General features: G+C 51.2%; 1 protein-coding gene across 15 annotated transcripts in view; it reads right to left on the bottom strand.

Moving 5' to 3' along the window:
• The window catches only part of TJAP1 (tight junction associated protein 1), a 25,256-nt gene extending 5,732 nt beyond the window's left edge, over positions 1 to 19,524 (bottom strand). Inside the window, exons 1-7 of one of the 15 annotated variants that reach the window (XM_087438640.1) lie at positions 19,445 to 19,524; positions 18,835 to 18,978; positions 18,347 to 18,414; positions 9,096 to 9,206; positions 8,868 to 9,004; positions 1,884 to 1,981; positions 1,049 to 1,174 (exon numbers count right to left, since the gene is read on the bottom strand). In XM_087438640.1, the coding sequence (XP_087294766.1) occupies positions 1,049 to 1,174; positions 1,884 to 1,886 (129 nt within the window). In that variant the 5' untranslated portion in view covers positions 1,887 to 1,981; positions 8,868 to 9,004; positions 9,096 to 9,206; ... (1 more) ...; positions 18,835 to 18,978; positions 19,445 to 19,524. Of the gene's footprint in view, positions 1 to 1,048; positions 1,175 to 1,883; positions 1,982 to 8,225; positions 8,352 to 8,867; positions 9,005 to 9,095; positions 9,207 to 18,346; positions 18,415 to 18,834; positions 19,265 to 19,444 lie in introns of those variants that run through there. The other 14 variants (XM_087438647.1, XM_087438641.1, XM_087438645.1 and 11 more) reach the window with 14 other exon arrangements.

Here is a 19,524-nt window from a genome sequence, read left to right as displayed (position 1 = left end):
GCAGGCACATGCTAACGGCAAAAGGGAAATGTCACGGGGCCACTCCAAATGGAGCTGACTGCTTCAGAACGCCAGGCACGGGCAGGAAAATGTGCTGGGTGCCCAGACCACAGCCTCTGGAGCCACTGACACCTGGATTTGATCCCGTTCTACCACACACTGCTTACGGCTAATTTAACCTCACTGAGCCTCAGTGTCCTTATCTACAAAACCAGGGGAATGCCCACTGGGTAGCACCTAGCACAACACTCGGCCTTTTTATTTCATGTTCCCTGAACTGAAGTGGGCAAGTCATGGCACTTCTGCCCTGCATCTGACCAAAGTGGGCCATGGGACACCAGATGCGCAGCATGCGTTGACTGTCTCTCAGGTTCTGTAAACGTGCTCCATCTGCCGCAACAGGGTGGAAACAAGGCAATAAGGTGAATAAACCACGGCAACACTCGTTTCCTCCTGTCAGTAAACTTAATGAGGGAGGATAACCGATTTGGAGAACGTTTTGCAGTTGACTGAAGAAGGCCTCCTAAGAACCTAACGCAGTTTCCAGCAGGCAGCACGTGTTTAACAAATGTCAGCCAAACAAAGCAAAGCTGGAGGAAGGGCCAGACTTCCAGGGCCAGAGAAGAACAGCTGGCCTGGTGGGAAGTGCTGGAGCACCGCCTCCTAACAACCCCTAGAGGGGCCGCAGGTTGAAGGGCCCTCCTCCACTGGCAGAGGGCCAGAGTCCCAGCCTCCAGCACGTTAGGACCCCTCAGTCTGGTGGGCTGCCTCCTGCAGGAAGAACAATACTGTGCAGGATCATTTCTGCTGCGCTACGAAGTGATCCACAGGGGTTCCATGACCTGTGGACATGTACTCACAGCTGTCCTCTAGGAGCCAACACTGCCCCTTCCAGCACTGCTGCAGCTAGCAGGCTCCAGGCCTGTACTAGCAACGCCTCACCCCAACTCAGAAGATGAGAAGTCCCCTCAGGTGGGAGAAGCCAGCGAGACACCCAGCCTCAGAGGCCTGCCTCTGCCAGCCAGCGCAGGGTACCAGTCTTGCTGACCTCCTGCTCCAGCCGGGATCCAAGAACTTCCAGCCGCAACTCCCGATGCTCAGGTGGTGCCTTACGGTAGGGTTTCTTAGCAGGGGCCGCACTGGTCATTCTGGGAGGTGAGGGCTCCTCGACCTGCTGAGGGGAAGCAAGGAAGTAGGAGGCTCAGAGACCTGGACAAGAGGCCTCTGGACTGAGGGGAAAAAAGAACGGTAAAAGGGGACAGAGATAGGAGCCACCAGGCAGGCAGGCAGGTCTGGGCCATTGGTGGGGTCATTAGAAGGACTGAACTCTGGTGTGTCAGTGTCCATGGGTCAGGGGAGTGCTAGAGGGGAGCCCAGGTCCAATGGGAAGAGAAGAGTGGGAAAGGCAGGGCCAGGGCCTGGGCACCAGGAGGAATGGACTGTGCCCCAGGAGTGGGGCGAAGAGTCCAAAGAGCAGCCCACCACTCACTCTTGTGGGCTCAAGAGAAGGCCTCTGAGGGAAAACCTGCTCCCTATGTATCGGTTTCCTCAACTCTAAATTGGGGATGAGAATAGCAGCAATTTCATAGGGCTGTTGTGAAGATTATATAAAGCACTAAAAACAGTACCTGGCACTTAGGAAATGTTCAGTAAATGTTAGCTTTAAAAAATTCGTAACCAGAAAAGTAAGGGTTTGAGGATGTTCACCCAACCAGGCTCCTCAGTGGGGGTCTCCAAGCTCACGAGCTCTGAAGGCCAAGCCTCTCTGGCCTCCACCACTCTCTTTTCAGCCCCGACCAAGGGGGGTCACCCGGCAGCCCCCTCATCTGCCAGCGTCCCCAGAAGAGAGCCAAGTAGGGGGTGCAGGCATCACAGGGACATACCATCCGTCTGTCGGCAGCTTGCTCTGTTCTGCTGTCCGGGAGTTAGCCCGGGGCTCTCCGCATCCCACGGCCCCTTCACTTCCTCTAGCCAAGAGATCCTGAAACCGGAGAAGGGAAGAAAGTGGAAACCAGGTGTCAGCCGCCTGTCTGTCAGTACCACAGGCTGGTCTGCCCAGTCCCTAGCAGGCCCCCAGGGAGAGCCAGGCCATGGAACAGGAGTCTGAAGGGAAAGCAGTGGAGGCGGGAGAGGACTGGAAGCACTGAGCTCCTGCCTTTCTCCATGAAAGCACTGTCACGTGTCTGTGTCCATGGTCTCAGCTTACCACACACCTGATTCTGGAATAGGCCTAGTCCCGTCCTGTACATTTCCTACCCCACATCTGTCCTGTTCATATCCCAGGCCTCTCAGAGTCTGGAAACAACTAAGAGATTGGGGGAACATGGGTTGCAGAAGAGAACACCAGGAAAAAGCCTAGTAGATACCAGAGAAGATGCTGGAAAGAAAGCTCCTACCAGTGTTTTCAGAAGGAGCCCAAAGACTACCACCATGTACAATGGTGGTAAACAGACTTTGCAACGAGGAAGGGTAGGTCCAGGAGAGAAAATCTGAAAAGGCAGCGGTTTAGAGCAATGATGGTTCTCAACCAGGGTGAGTTTGGTCCCCCCGTGGGCCCCTGCCTTTCCCAGATATCTAGCAAATGTGTGAGGACATTTTTGGTTGTCATGACAGTGGAGGGTGCTACTGGCATCTAGTGGGTAGAGGCCAGGGATACTGCTCAACATCCTATAATGCACAGGACAGCCCCCATGACAAAGAATTATCAGCACAAAAATGTTGACAGTGCCAAACTTGAGAAACCCTAGTGTAGAAAACCAAAGTCTAGGGGCTGAGACACCTGGGTTCCAGGCTCAGTGCTGCTTCTGACACACTGCGTGGCCCTGGGTAAGTCCCTTCCAGATGAGGAACTGGATAAGCCTGTTCCTCATCTACACAAGGGTGGCTGGTCTGAGTGACCTGTGAGGACCCCTCCAGGTTCCTGGGGTTCTGAGCTTTGCCCCCACCTGTAATAAGCTAGGCTGCAGCATGGGGGCAGCAGGCACCACAGGGACCAATGGAGGCAGTAACCTTAGGTGGCCTTCTGGGCATAAACAATCTTCCCACTGCCATCCACCTAAACAGAGCTGGGGGCTGAGGGAAGCCTTGCGGGCTAAAGCATGTGTTCCTGCTGTTGGGACATGCCCTGACCATGACTCCTGTCACATTCCAATAGGGCCTGAGGCAGGAGGAATGGAGAGGAGGGAGGGCGGGGAACAGGAGCGGCCTCCCTCCTCTGTCTGGGCAGCTTGGTCTCTGGCTTGGGGCTCTGCGGGAACTGGGGCATGGCAGCAGGCACGAGCCGCCAACCTTCACCCCTTTGATGGTGAGGCAGAACGTGTCCCCACAGGGCACAAGCAGCATGCTGTGTCGGGCTGACTCCCTGCGCAGGAATCCGGGCGGGCCTGAGAGGACAGCACATTCCTGGGGTGTGAGGAGCAAGCAAGGCAGCCCTACAGGTTCCCCGGGGCCACCCCTCCAGAAGGCCCCAGGGGTGGGAGCTCCTATGGCCTGGGGGAGAGGCCCAGAAAGTCCCAAGCCAGCCTGGATACCTGGGTTCTGATCCTTGCGGGGTGTAAGTGTGTGGTACATATGAGTTGGAAAGGGTGGCAGAGACAGAAGTAAGAGACACAGGAAGCCAAGGGCTTCTTCAAAATCCAGGGCAGGCTCCAGAGCTGGCCTGGCCTTCTCCCCTTCTCTGCAGAGAAATTAGGCCCCCGTGCCCTTCCCCATCTACTCCCCAGTCAGTTGAGTTGCTGCTTGCTCCCTGCAGGCCCCTGTGTACCCCCCTCTATTTTCAGCCTATTCTTTTCTTCCCTAGCCCTATTCCTGCCAATGCCCACACCGTCCTCTAGACACCAGGACAGTTGAATGGGCACTGGGCGGGCAGGGAGGACACTGACATGCTCAGCTATCTGGTAAATTCTACCTGTAGGCAGAGCAGCCTCACTCCATGCCCGCAGCCCCAGCTCTAGTTGTCACACATCCTACACCTCATCCTGCCTCATCTTGACCTCAAGTCCCCACTCCCTGGCCCCCTGGCACATATTCCCAGGGCTTCCATGGCCAGATATCTGGCTTGCTGAGGGGGCAGAAAGTGTAGATGTGGCTGGTAGAGATGGGTAGTAAATGCAATCCAGACTCTCTGGGATGAGTGGTAGCGGTGACTGGGGCAGGGGTTATCTCCCCCAGCCAGTCTGCTCTTTCCATACACGTCAGAGTCACAAGGAGGGGAACCACTCCCCACTGGGGAAGCAGAAGGCAATGCCACTAGGGAGACAGGCCACCAGGGAGCCTGCAGTATCCCCAACACAAGTCCATGAGGGAGAGTCTATGCTACTCCCCACCCCATGTCCATAAATAGTAGTGTGTATTGGGGCCCTAGCTCCAACTCCTGAGATCTGATAAGTGCCCCAGATCCAGCCCACAGGGGCCCACAATTCCAGCACTGAACAGGGACACAACAGGCCTGGCAGGCTGCTGTCCTTGACTGGAAGTGCTACAGGGAAGGACAGACCCAGAGGTAAGAGCCAATGCCAGGTGCAGTGGAGAACAAAGCGAGAAGCAGCTGGACACCAGGCCCACGAGCTGGGAGAAGATGAAAGGTGAGCTGGAAGGCAGCAGAGCAGTCCCTCCAGGAAGACCCAGCTACCATGTGCGGCCTCCCCTGGCCACATCTTCACCAAAGGTTGCCAGGTTGCCTTGGAGTGTTTCAGCCCAAGGAGGACTCCCAATCCTGTGTCAAGAAGACAAGGCCCCTAGATAAAGCAGCTGGACAACTCAGAATGGGACATGGGCCATGACGAGCAAGCAAGCAGCCTCTGAGGGCTTTGGCCTCTGGGTCCTGAGCTGGCTCCAGGGCACCTCCAAGAAAATGGTTTTCTGGAAGGTCTAGAAATCAACAGGGATGAATGTCACTCCCATCCCTCACCCCAAACTACCTGAGTTTCAAGGAATTGGAGGCAGATGACTTAGAACGGGGAGCTACCAGATGATGTGTTGGGTTTGTACTACAAGAACAGCCATGCTCTGGGAGGAAGACTGAGGCCTAGGTGAAAACCTCTGGCTGACCCAGTCTGGTCTGGGGCTCCTCCAGCTGGACCCGTAGGCACTGCTGAGGGAGACGCCCAGAGCAGCAGTAAACCCTCCCCATCTCATGGAGGTGGGGTGAGAAGAGAAAGCAGCTCTCCTCACCTCTCACTGCCCCCACTCCACCTAACCCCGCCTCCTCCTTCCTCTTCTGCATAGTATTCATTCTTCACTTACTCAAAATCAGTTCAGAGAGACTCAACCACGTATCTGCTGGGGCAGAGAAGGGGTGATAGCTTCCTAATTGCCATGTTGCAATCTGCCAGGCGGTGCAGGCCGCCTGTTGCCGCCTGCCCCGTATTAAATACCTTCTCCCTGATTACAGCCCATGGGGCATGATTAGCTGCCTCCAGAGAACAAAGTCTACTTTCATTAGAAATGGGACTCGGCACGCACAGCGAACCTGCACTCTGAACCTACTGAATAGCTGAGCAGACAATGTAGACAGAGACAAATATAAGGAGAAATGTGCCAGAAGTTGGCTGAGCAGTATCCTTTAATCGAAGGACAAAACATTTGCCAAGGATCACTCTTTAACCAGGAGCTGGGACTCATACCTGCTCCCTTTCATGGATCAGAGAGTATGTGTATGTGACAGGGGCCTCCACCGTGGTCTGGGATCACCGCTGCTGGAGACCGAGTAGGATAAGGAGAAAACTCTTCAGAATCCTGATTCTCTCCAAACCACTGTCCTAATTCCTACTCCCAGCAAACACCCACAGGAGGCAACAGCAAAAAGGTTCAAGCCCAAGAGCCAAGGACACTCTCTCACTTCCTTCTGCCTTCCTTTCTGTGGGTCTGCCCAAGGCCCAGGGCAAAGTCAAAGGTGCAGGAGAGGAGGGGAGGTCCAAGCATCCAGCCTTCTCCCTGCTGAGGGCTCAGAGACCACCCCTTCAACAATGGCCCAGTAGAGGCAGACAGGATGGAATCCAAAATGGCTGTGGCTCTTTGGCTTTTCAAACTTCTGACTTCCCCCCACCAGATGTCCCTTCCAGCGCCCCAAGTTCTGCACTGCTACCTCACTCCACCCGCACTGGTTCAGCTGCCCTGCCCTAGAGAGATCAGCTCCCTCCCCCGCTCCCCACATCACCCACAGTCTCTTTAAGAGACGATGGCCCAACAGTTTATCTGGTCTCAGACCACTTCCTCACCTACTGATATACCTTTCTGCTCACAGCTGGCACTGAATCAAGCAAGTGACGGACCTTGAAGGGTCAATGAACCCAATCTTCTGAATCAGGGAGGGCCCACACATCACCACAAAAATCATTAAAGCTCTTCTTCATAATTCACCCAAAGAAAGTCAAACAGAAGTCAGCAATCGCTACTGCTTTTAATATAAAAGGAAAACTAGCCCTTTTTCAGAACATTCCAGCTGTGTTGTATGCTGCCTTAATTCCCTGGGAACCCAGCAGGATATAAATAAATAATAAACATAAACATAGGCCCTTCCTAAAGCCCCTAATCAACTGCTAAAACATGAACATCTGATCACACAGGGACTAGAGCCTTCCCTGCGGGAAGCGTCCTCAACCATAAACCCTGGATGCGGAGTCTCTGAACTCTGTAAGCCTGGAAGAAGCTGCACCTCTGGGGCAGGGCACACTCCTGCTATGCAAGCCCAGCTGCTTCTCAAGCCTCTGAAATCCAGGCTCTGCCTCCATCTGAGGCCCTAGAAACACAAACCACCACCCTGCAAGGGCCAGCCCTGTAACCAGGTGACCCAGCAGGGGCCCTGGGGATTGCTCACAAGGACCTCCCCCCCACCCCCAGCATGAATATGACCCCTCTCCACCTTGACTGTCAGTGAATGGCAGAACAGTCTCCCAGCACAGTGAGCTGATCCTACTAGAGCTGGCTGGGTTCTGTCTTCCCCACACCGTCCCTGGTGCCCCTCCTGCTTGCCACCAGCCCCCAGTTCCCAGCATGCAGCTGTTCCTGAGCTACATGAGCAAAGCCCTCAGCAATCCTGGGCGCGTGGCGGGCAAGCAGCCAGCAGAGCACGGGGTGGGGCCTGGGCAGGCTCTGCTCTGGGCGGATGACTAGACTGGAAGATGCCAGTCTGTGCCCAGACCAGCCCTGCTGCCCCCCTAACAGCCATGCCTGCCACCCCTCTGGGCAAGTACAACCTCACCGTCTTGGGACAAGCTGCCTGTGGCCCTGAACTGGCCCCCTGCCTGCTCTAAGTGGAACAGACTGACAGGTTTTTAAAAGCCAAAATGGGTGGAAATTATTCTGCCCCAGAGTAATCCTGAGGACACAGAACTAGTGCTGGTGACCTGTGAGAGCTCACCTGGCTCCCTAGCTGAGCAAATACGTCAAGTCTATCCACCTGGCCTCTCATTCAAGCAAACACTTGACAGGAGCAAAGGGGCTGAAGACTACTGATGATGATCCAAGCAAACCAAACTCCCCCACCCCTCATAAAGGGAGGGCCGAAAAAATCCTCAAGATCATAACCAGTACTTGACATTAGTCCCCATGCCCTCTCCAAGGAAGGGCACAGTGAGGGGTGGCCCTGAACCAGCCCTCCACTCCAGGCCCCTTTTGCTTTCCTGGTCAGAGCCAAGCCACAAACCCCTCCAGCTTGCTGACCCCCCAGTCACGGTCCCCACACTCCATGCAGCACCTATGCCCTCTCACACTGACACACTCCCGTCTCCCATCCCATGCTGGAGGGCAGCTCCCTGCCTTCGCCCTCGTAGCCCAGGGGAGTAGAACCCACTTGGAGGGCCTTCAGGTCTCCAGTTCGCCCATCCCGCCTACCCCACACTGCACTGCCTCCAAAGGCTGGAGACACGGAGAGTCTGTCTAGAGTTACCTGTGTAGAACACTAGGGAGCCCCGAGCACTCAGCCTTCCTACTATCTCTAGAACCCCCTTCTCCTTTCCAAGCCTGCAGGGAGAAGGGAGTTTGGCAGGAGCTTCTCCATGGCAGCCTGTTCACCCGTCTCCAAATCCGAGGCCAAGGCCTCTCTTAGGCCCACTGTGGAGTCCAAAGCCAGGTCCTGCCCTCTCTGGCTGAGGCGCCTTTCCCAGCTCTTCCCGGCTAAAGTCCACGTGAAGCTCCAGACGTGGAAGGAGGTGGGGGGCCAAACTCCACCCACTCCACCTCCCAGAGCAACGGTCACCAATAGGAGCTACATCTCAGATGGGTACCTGGTTCTGAGCTCCAGCTTTTAAGTAGCTTCACTCTTCTGCTCAGGGAATTTCTCACAGCCATGCCAAGGTTTTCTTCAACCTCCCCAACCCTGAGAACTTTGCAGTTGATCCTAAATTATCATCCTGGGGTGAGAATAATAGGGACATCATTCAATCTGCCCCTCTTGATAGAGGGAGCAAACTATCCGGTCTAGAAGAAAATTCCCTTCCTACTCTAGTTCCATCCGTCTCTGAGGCGTGAAACAGAAACAGCATGGTAACTGAGGGATAGTCTCAAACTCCATGTGCTAAAAGCAGATGAAACAGAAACTCTAACCAATTCTGTTTTAAGGGAGCACTGAGAGGTATGGTACTGACTGAGGGAAGGGTGAGGGGAGCAGAGTCCAGCAGCAGGCTGGCAGAGGGGCAGATGACTGTGCATAGGAGGCCCCCCTCTCCTGGCTGTGGAGGGGCACATCCCCACCCACAGCAAGGAGACTGGGAAGATGGAAGGAATTCAGTAGAAAGGACAAGACAGCAGAGGAGATGCCATGCTGTAAACTAAGGGGAGGAGGCAGTCAGGCTGAGAGGAGGAGGGGAGGACAGAGGCATTGCTGGTGGGACCCCCAGGGCAGGTTTGCCGGCCCAAGTCAGACTCACAGGGTTAGTGTCTTCTCCCCAGTCAGCCAGCTCTCCCGGTTAGCACGGTTAGCAGTTAGCGACAGACTCATGGCAGACGCCCTCCAGGCACTCCATATAAACAGACAGCTTGGTTTGTGAGCAGCCCAATTCCGGAGCTGCAAAAAGAGAGCAGAGGCAGGCCTAGCTGCAGGATGCCCAAGGGTGCACACCGCACTCGCCTGACAGGGCAAGCTCCTCCAGACTTACCACTATACCCTCAGGGGCTTTCTCCCATCCAGAAATCATGCCACGTGGAAGTGCAGCACTCCCCCTGCCAACCAGTGAGTCCAGCTCGCTGACCCCAGGTAACAAGGCTCTCTAGTTGGTCAACAGAAAGAGAGGACAGCTGTTGTGGAAGGGGGCACTGCTACCAGGGAGCAGCACCCCTGTCTCGCCTATGCCCTGAACACTGCTGCCAGGCTCCACCAGAGTCCTCAAAGTTGAGCTCTAAGAACAAAGCCACCCACAGCTGCAGCTGCCACCCCTCCCGTGCCTGTGCAGGCAGAGTTTACCCCACCACCTCCCACAGGCTCCAAGGAAAGGGGCTGAGACAGCACTGGCCCAGGAACCAGAGGCTGCAACAAGAGCTGCATGGAAAGCACAGTATAATGAGGCATAATGTGTGACCTGGCCCAGAGCTCGGCCAGTCAAGGGCAGAGGCGGCACACTGCCACTTTTCAGTTTCTGAAAGGGCCAGGGGGATGGTGCTGCCCAGAAAGCTGGCCCCTTAGGAACACAAAGAGTGAGGATAAAGGCTCTGCTACAGCCAGGCTCTCAGACTCCAACAGGGACTAATCCATCCCCTCAGAATGAGCAACACTCAGAAAGGCTAGTGTTCCCATCACAGCAAGCCCAGGAACAGTAGAAAACACTTTCCTGAAGCCTCCAGACCCACCCAGGGGAAGTGACATACCCTGGCTTAGAGATCTCAAGACAAATGCGGCCACAGCAGTGGAGTCCCAGAGACCCCACAAGATGTGACCCCTGGGGCAACAGGATAGGAAAGCTACCACAAATGTATCAGCAAATACTGCTTGTGCTTAATAGAGAAGGGCAACATGCTGGGAAGGAAAAAACAGGAGAGGGATTCTCCCTTTGGTCTGGAAAGCCCTGTAGATGCCTTGGGGTAGAAGGGGAGAACAGTGACCACCTTGGCCCCACAGAAGGGCCTGGCCCTCTCTCAAGCCTAGGTTAATGACTAATGCAGGCAGGAAAAGCCTCCAATAGGCTTCCCAACGCAATGGCCTACTCACTGGGCTCCCTATATCGCTCTGACAACAGCCCCAGAGCTCAAAAGGCCAAGGCCTGACTGCAGGTGAGACAACCACCTGGAAGAGAAGATGACCAACTCTTCCTATGGGTTCTGACCTCTTCCCTGGACTGCTAAGAAAGCATGGCCATTGACAGGCTACCTTCAGAATCCTCACCCACAAAACAAAATCAAAAAAATACCAGCTGGGAGCCGGCCCCGTGGCTTGGTGGTTAAGTGCGCGCGCTCTGCTACTGGCGGCCCAGGTTCGGATCCCGGGCGTGCACCGACGCACCGCTTCTCCGGCCATGCTGAGGCCACGTCCCACATACAGCAACTAGAAGGATGTGCAACTATGACATACAGCTATCTACTGGGGCTTTGAGGGAAAAAATAAATAAATAAAATTAAAAAAAAAAAATACCAGCTGGGTTTGGTTTGCTTTCAAAAGGTAGAGCAGCAAGTAACCCAGCTAATCCAAGGTTTCAGAAACCAGAGACTCTCTCTGCACTGAAATAGAGGCTAAGAAATCAGGTAATTTTCCTCTCTTCCCAGCCAAAAATAAAAAAGGAGTGAAGGGGAGAAACAACATGAGAGATGGAAATGTTGATGCCCATATGGCACTTAAATCTATCTTGATTCCCACTGAAGGCCACTCCTGCCAGACAATTTCATCTCAGAATAAAAAATAATCCCTCCGAGATAACCAAGGGGCCTGCTGTGGTGAGAACCTCCAGGAAAGCATCTCCATCCCTTCTGAGGAGCCAGCCCCAGAGGGAGCCACCAAGCTGGGAAGAAGCTACAACCAGGCTCCTCAAAGGCTCCAACAGGGACTACTTGACCCCGGGGTAACTTGTTAGGTGAACAGAGCAAGTTGAAGAACAGTATGTACTATTAGTGAGTTCTGTTTATTTTATAGGCAATACATGATAAGAATGTCTAGAAGTACACAAAAATGATTAGAAGGATACATGACAAGTGATTAACAGTAGTTCACTATCTCTGGGGATAGGGCTTGGACAGAAGCAGTGTGGGAAGAAAAGGAGGGTCTTTTCACTTTTTATTTTGTACGTTTTTCTATATGGTTGGTATTTTATACAAGGACATACATTATGTTTATCATGAAAACATACAATTCCTAGACATATGGACAAGCCCCTTCATCTGCACTGTGCTTTACCATTCCGGAAGTGCTTTCCCTTCCATTATATTTCCTCTGATCCTTGTAGCCTAGTGAGGCCCACAGAACAGGTGGAGTTCTCCCCTTTTGAAGTGGGAGAGGCCCAAGACCACAGACAGAACTGGGACAGAACCCTCAGTTTCCAATTCCAGTGCAAAGCCTGGAAAGCTGTCTTCTCTAGGGAGCCACAGGAAAGCCACAGCAATTCTGCCCTGATGTAAAGACCCTCAAAGGCTTCTGAGATTGAACTCCCCACCTCGCTTATCTGTGAAGGTGCAAAGAGGCCACTGCTCAGGACCCAGAATAAGCACAGAGTTCCACCCTACTGGTTAGCTGAGTGGAAGCACAGGGCTTTCGGGTCTAGGCTGACTTCCTGCGAGGCAGTCCTCCCCTCAGGGAGTTCCTACCAGTTCACTGTGAGAGCACAGGAGCTCTTCACAAATAGGAGGCCATGTCCTTTATAGATTCCAAATGTCACCTAGCCCACAGTTGGCACTTACGAGATAGTAACTAACAAAGAACAGGCCGCACTCATGACCAGTCCAGGAGACTTAGTCCCAAAAAAGTACACAACACAATCCAGTCCAGTTGGCTCACGCAATCTCCTCTTAAATCTGCTTAACATACAATGTAGCTTATCATTCCTGCCAAGATGCCATCAGTGAAGATATACCACACTGCCACGCGTACTCCCGCACCAAGGGACAAGGGGTAGACCCCAGGGAAAACTCCTTCGTTCCACTTGTAGCTACATGTTACATCCTTTTGATTTGTCCAGGCATTAACAAGTTGTAGTAAGTCCTGGCTGTGGGCATGGGGCACACCTAGATAGGACTAGGATACAACCAGAAAAGCAAGCCAGTTACACAGGGCACTAAAAGGAGCTTAACGAAGAACAGAGGACGGCAGCAGCCTAAGACTTTTTAGAAGATGGTAATTAAGCAAGAAAATATATCGATGTGTACTTCATCTCCTCTTTTAACCCTTTCCTGCTGGCTCAGGGACGTGTTATTAGAACATAAAAAGGCTGAAAAGGGAGACAGCTGAAGCCAAGCACCTGGAAGATCATTTAACCACACTAACTCAACCCTGGAAAATAATTAGGAATGCTATTGTCAATGCTATCACCTTTTGCTTATGCAGGATCTTCCGTCCTAAGAGTTCAAAAGGTTTCGCCAGATAGATCCTATCTGCTTTAGTCTCACCAAGGAAAGCCTGGGTCAGGTCCCACAGTAACCAGGATTGCCTAGCACCTACTATATAGGGCCTAAATGCTCAGCCTTCCGTAAAAGACCTTGCCCTCAGTGAGGGAGAGACAGGTTAACAGCCATTTGCATTCTAGTGTGGTGAGTGCTTTGAAAGAGAGGAAAGGCATCTGGCTGGGGCAGGGGTTTAAGGACCAGACAAGAAGGATGCCCTCCTGAAAACTCAGACATATCTTCCTCATCTGATTGTAAACTCACACGGAGCACCACCTGGCATTATACAATTAAGTGGTCTGGACCTATAGAAACAAATTCCTTTGGTGTTTGCTGGGAACTGGTGCCCTAAGAACTACATCAGACACACTAAAAACAAAAAAGCAAAGAATGGACAGTGATTCTCAGTTACCAGCCCCACTTTTGGGGAGCATCTGAGTTAAGCCTGTTCTGTGGCACAAGAAGATCATCAAAGCCCTAAGAAAACTAGGGCCAAGAAGTTTGGCTTTCTCAATGCCTAGATGTATTCCATCAGCTTCACCCAACATTTTTCAGTCCATAAAACTCCAGGAAACGTGGATCCTCAAACACCCCATCCAGTCATCCACAGCCTTAACTACATTACAAATCCACCACCTACCCGCCCCCACCCGCATCCACCAAGGTCACCACCACTCTCGCATGCATGTCGTGATCTGTCAAAGGAGTCATTACATCATAGGAGATGGAGAAAAGCATCAATAATCCTATTTTGCACAGGCTACTCATTGATGATGTCCCCAATCTCACTTTTCTTTCTTTCTTTCTTTCTTTTTTTTTTTTTTTTGCTGAGGAAGATTCGCCCTGAGCTAACATCTGTGCCAATCTTCCTCTATTTTGTATGTGGGTCACTGCCACAGCATGGCCACCAATGAGTGGTATAGGTCCGCACCCAGGAACCAAACCCGGGCCACCGAAGCAGAGCGCACCGCACTTAACCACCACGCCCCAGGGCCAGCCCCCAATCTCACTTTTCTTTATTGCGTCAACACAAGAAAAGAGACACTCTCAATTTTACTCCCATCTCAGAAATGCTCCTGGCTACTGGGCAGAAATCAAAAGGCTTATTCTAACCTGAATTAAAAAAAGCCTTTTCTTATCCACTGACTTTTCCAAAATGGGATTCATTCATTCAACAAATATGTACTGAGTATCCTTCATATGCTAGGCACCATGTTACATGCTGTGAACACATTATCTCTAATACCCAATACTCCTACAAAAAGATAATGTCACTCTCATTTTATAGGGGACAAGACCAAGGATCCTACTGATTAAGAAACTTACCCCAAGTTGCCCAGCTGGTAAGAGGCAGAGTCAGAATTTAAACTAGGTCTGCCTATGGGCCGGCCCCATGGCTTAGCGGTTAAATGCGCGCACTCCGCTGCTGGCGGCCTGGGGTTCGGATCCCGGGTGCGCACCGACGCACCGCTTCTCCGGCCATGCTGAGGCCGCATCCCACATACAGCAACTAGAAGGATGTGCAGCTATGACATACAACTATCTACTGGGGCTTTGGGGGAAAAAAAATAAACTAGGTCTGCCTAGCTCCAAAGTCAGACTCTATCACACTACTCACCCCACTCACAACTCCCTACCCCATGATCAGGGAGGGTCCCTCCTCTACAGAGGGTCAGCTCAGTGAAACAGACAGACAAGTAAACAGAGAACTCACCACTCAGTATGGAAAGTACCAGAACAGAGGTTCAAACAAAGTGCTGTGGAGGCCGAGGAGGAAAGGAGAGCAGGGAAGTCTCCTCACTGGAGGTGACACAGGAGCTGGGTCTTAGGGGATGAGCAAAGTTTCAGAGACAGGGTGGCCATTATGGAGAGAGTGAAGTGCACAAGCAAAAAAGAATAAAGTAAACCATAACAGGTTCAGGAGCCATAGGAAATTTAGGATCAATGAAGAACAGGAAAATGAAGTAGAGTGGCAGCACCTCAGGCCAGAGGGCTGGGTTTGGGCCAGAATGTAAAGAACCTTTTTGCATGCCTAGCCAAAGAGTGTGGACTTTATCCTAAACAAGGGAGAACCCACAGCATTTCTAAAGGAACAGGCATCGTTTTCTATAGGAACATAATTTTTACAGCAGCACAGAAGATAGATTGGAGTGGGGAGAGACTGCCCACCACATTTCATTCATTCTATATGCACCACTGCATTATAAAGCAATATTATGTGCCCTGCACTATCCTAACTGGTAGAACACAACAGCAAATAATACACAGGCCCTATTCTCAGGGCACTTAAGTCTTGTAAGAGTCAGACAAGTAAACAGGCAATTACAATACAGCACAAGTGTTAAAATAGAAGTAAGTACAGAGGGGCACTAAAGGGAGGTGGGATCCCAAAGGAAGTGACATTTAAACTGAGACCTGAAGGACAAAAAGGAAGGTAAAGGGAGGAGGGGGGAACGCTTTCCAGACCAGCAGCACCAGCAGGCCCAGCACCTGCAAAGGCCCAGAAGCAAGAGAGAATGAGATAAGTGCAGAGAGCTGGCTGAATCCAGGTGAGAAAGGAAGGCCCAGTTTACCCAGAGGTCTTTGGCACTCAAAATATGTGGTGAAAAGGATGTGAAGGGATTAGATTCAAAGATAGTACACGAATGAATAACGGGTCTCGTAACGGATGTTATGAGAAGAAATTGATTTAGATAACAACAAAAAGAAAACAGCAAAGGAGGAGAATCGGCTCAAAATCCATTAGCCTTCACCCTGCAGTTCAATCATTTGCTAAAATGTGACCTGAATCTAGAAAGTCAGACTTCTACCAAAACACAAAGGTGTACTCTAAGGAGATAACACATTTCAGCATGCTGACAGCAGCACAAATCAAGATAAAGTATATTATCCTAAGATATGTAGCTCCTAAGTTAATGGAGGAGGGGAGCAGAGTCTGACAGACACCGTCCAACTCTCAAAATCACATGTGCCACAACAAATAGAAAAGTCATCACAGGGCTGGGTCAGGATTCCCAGGGAAAGCTCTAAGGCCTGAGCCCCCAATTCCCCTTAAATCTGGTTAGACACCAGGCGCGTGTCTACTCTTGATGGCAGGGTAGAGAGTCATTTACTGAAGAAAAAGATGGGCCCTGAGGGCGTGCTAAATAGACAGGACATGACTCAGAAGGAGGGGAAGAGTGAGTTTTAAATATAGGGCAAAGGAAAGCCAGTCAATCAAACCTCAGGCACACCTCTGCCCTAAGACTGCACACGGGCCTCCAGCCTAGCTAAGGGAGAGCCTGGAGCACTGCGCCAGGGCCCTCCTCAGCAACACAAGCTTTAGCAGAAGCACTTTGGTTTTCCATTTTCCTCTCAAACTGCGGGGGGGAAGCAGTTTAAAATGCCACTTTTTTTTTTTCTATGTAGTTTGCTACTTGCTATTTTTAAAAGAAAGATGACATCCAGACTGTCTATGAATTTAACACTATGGCTACTTCAACTGCTTATGTCAGTAATCAGTCAGAAACGAGCCTTATATTTACACCTACATTAATACACACACACACACACACACACACACACACCTTTAAGGCATGCCAAGAATAGATCCAAATGTCAGTCTGCTCACGCATCCTAGGCCCAAGGTTTTCCAAAGGGCAGTCAAATCATGAAGAGAGTCCAGATTTGGCTAACATGGCACATACGGCTCCTTCACTACAGTCCCTGCACCAGCTGTTATTTCTGAGAGGAAGGAGAGAGCTGTGAGGAACAGCTCAGCTCTTAAAACATTTTTTAAATAACCAAAAATTTTACTACAATATGGGTATACAAGCCAGCCCTGGTGCTCTAGTGGTTAAGATTCGGCACTCTCACCACCGTGGCCTTGGTTGTTTCCCAGTCAGGGAACCACACCAGCCATCTGTCGGTTATCATACTGTGGCAGCTGCATGTTGCTGTGATGCTGAAAGCTATGCCACCAGTATTTCAAATACCAGCAGGGTCACCCATGGGGGACAGGTTTCAGCAGAGCTTCCAGACTAAGACAAACCAGGAAGAAGGACCTGGCCACACACTTGCTAAAAAACTGGCCATGAAAATCCTATGAATAGCAGTGGAGCATTGTCTGATATAGCGCCAGACGGTAGAGGATGGCGCAAAAGACTGGGCAGGGTTCCGCTCTGCTGTACACAGGGTCGCTAAGAGTCGAAATCCACTTGACAACACTAACAACAACAAAAACAGGTCTACATCTAACCATCATGACAAAGACACAAACTGCCACGAGGCATATTTAAGTTAACTTCATACCAAATAAAAAGAAAAGTTAAATTGCTGAAGCCAGACTGCCTCGGTTCAAATCCCAATTCTGCCACTTATTAACTGGGTGACCTTGAACAAGTTACTTAACCACTCTGCACCTCTATTTCTTCACCTGTAAAAAGGAGATAAAAACGGCATCTACTTCATAGGGTTGTTATGAAAATTAAATTAGTTAGTACATGTAAAGGACTTACAATAGTGCCAGGCACATAGAACGTGCTCTATTGCACTATTATTATTATCACTATTATTATTATTAACACTCAACTGCAAAGAAGATAATTCTATAGCCTCACAGCTTCAAACACGAAATCACTGACATTTTAACATCACTTTAAACAGCCTAATGAGGATATTCTCACTACATGCAAAATTGATACTATCCAAAAGCTGTGCCTCATCTCTCTAACATCAGGAAAGCAGCCCAAACCAGTACAGGTCCTCCATGGAGAGACACCAGGTTCAAGCATGAAGCAGAAATTAGTGCTGAGATCTGACTAGCATAATAACAACAAATAGGTATTGAGTGTCAGGCACTATTCTAAATACATTAATGTATTAACTTGTTTAACCCCCACACCAACCCTACGAGACCAGTACTCTTACCATCCTCATTTGATTGATGAGGAAGCTGAGGCACAGAGAGCTATGCAATTTCTCAAGATCACAAAGCTACAAATGGCAAAGTAAGGATTTGAACCAGGCAGTGTGGCTCCAGAATTAGTGCTCCTAATCTCTACGTACGCTCACCACACTGTCCTTGCTGATCACAATTTCCAAGGGGGGATCCACAAATTGTCCTCAGGAAGAGAAGGTTCTCAACCTTCTACGAATGGAGTCACAGCTAAATAGCATCAGTTCTTCAGACACCTGAAGGTATTGAGGCATTGAAGCTGGCCTAGTAACAGTGATTTGGGTTGGTCTGTCCAGAGTAAGCCTTTTCTTTTGGGGGGGGGGGCGGTTGAGGAGGGGGCAGCAGAGATGGTTAGTGAGGAGTCCTGGATCAAATCAGACCTCCCAGCCCAATCATGGAGCAGATGCTAGTCCTGAGCTAGCAGAGCTAGCTCCCAACTCCAGCTTGGGCATAACCACAGGGCATCAAAGGAAGTGAGGCCTGTATTCTCTGTAGCCCCAGACCCCTTCCCTTTTCTCCAACCCCAAGTCCACTATCTCTCAAGCCACGCTTAGTTTGGCTACTGAAACACATTTCGTTGTTGTTTTTTTAAATGTGGTTTGATGGGGAAAACACAAAGGAAGAGAATAAAGCTACCAGAAGAAAAAAGGGCAAGTTCTACAATCCTTTCCTTCCGTCACCACACTGGTCCAGACTGTAAAGCAGCTCTTAAACAGGGATCTCAGACACAGAAAGTCATGTGATAAACATTCCCAGAGCTCTACAGCAGTCAGCTTGACCATAAACTGATCTGGGGTTCTTTTCCCTAATTCCAATCTGCCTTTTCCCCCACCTCTGACCCCACCTACCCACCAAATCCACATCCCCAAAGGAACACCAATGAGCCCTTCTTACCAAAAGAAAAGATCAAAAGAAGTAAACACGCTGCAAGAGTGAATTCAGGAGTTGGTGACAGCAGGTACCTAAATGGTCAGTGAACACCATCAGAAATTAGTTTTCTCAAGACTCCCCACCATCTGTCACCTACAAATCACTTCAGACAGGATGCCCAACTGGAGACGTGATGGGAAGATCGAAGAAGATACAACGAGCTTGTAAGAAACTGCTTGTGACAGGGATGTGTTAAAATACTTTCAGCCTGATCTCTAGGCCCTTGCCCATGTCTGCTTGCACAGGTAAAGGCACACAAGACTCAATTCTAACCCAACTCTCAAACACCTGAGTGCAATCTAAGCAGAACACGGTAATTTAGAGACCACAAGCAAAGGGCAACCTCTATAGAAGAGCGCCCTTCTCAGATTAAATGATTCTCAGCGTCGCTCGGGGCCCATGCATCCTTACTTCCAGGGGACATGCCAGCCTGTCACTGGAGGCCACCTTACCCGCTCTGGGGTTGGGCTGGGGCAAGTCGCTACCTCTTCTTTCCAAGCAGGCACTGCGATTTCTTCCAGTCCCTGGGGCCCCTGAGTCGTCAGCTGAAATTGGGGCAGACGCTGCTATAGGAACTGTAGAAAACCGATCTAAGTCTGGAAGAGGGTCATTTGACTGGCCTTAGTTCCCTCCTTACCAAACCTGCCCAGTATCTTCCATGTCTCTCCGCCCCTCTTCCCTACTATCCTCCTCCACAGAAAAGACCCCTTTCCTCTCCCAGCGGCCTGGCACAGATGGGCCGCGGCCACAAGCTCCAGGCTTCTTTACTCTCGGTTAAGAAATTCTCCTCAAACTCGTGACTCTGCTTCTCCAGGGCCTGCACACCTACTTCGGGTTCCTGGGTCCTGGACCCCCTCCCCCAGGGCCGCCACTGGATCCTAGGCCCCCTCCCCTCCGCCCCATCTCCCTCTTTTTTTCTCCCCGCCTCCAACCTTCCACCATTCCATTTCCTCTTCTCAACCCCGGAGCTAGTCCCTCCTCTGCCCCTACTCCACGCTAGCGTCCCCACGATCCCCCCCAACTTTAGCCTCCCGGCCCGACAACTCCAATCCCACAACAAACTTTCTGCCGCTACCCGCTCCCTTCAGGCCGCCATCTTGCCGAGAGGCAGGCCGGGTAGTGGCCACGGCCGCGGGAATCCC

This window comes from Ceratotherium simum, chromosome 13 (genome assembly GCF_057802395.1).
Source record: "Ceratotherium simum simum isolate JZ-2026a chromosome 13, ASM5780239v1, whole genome shotgun sequence".
Classification (NCBI taxonomy): Eukaryota; Metazoa; Chordata; class Mammalia; order Perissodactyla; family Rhinocerotidae; genus Ceratotherium; species Ceratotherium simum.
Note: the sequence above shows the minus strand (reverse complement) of the source record. Positions and strands in the feature narration are given on the sequence as shown.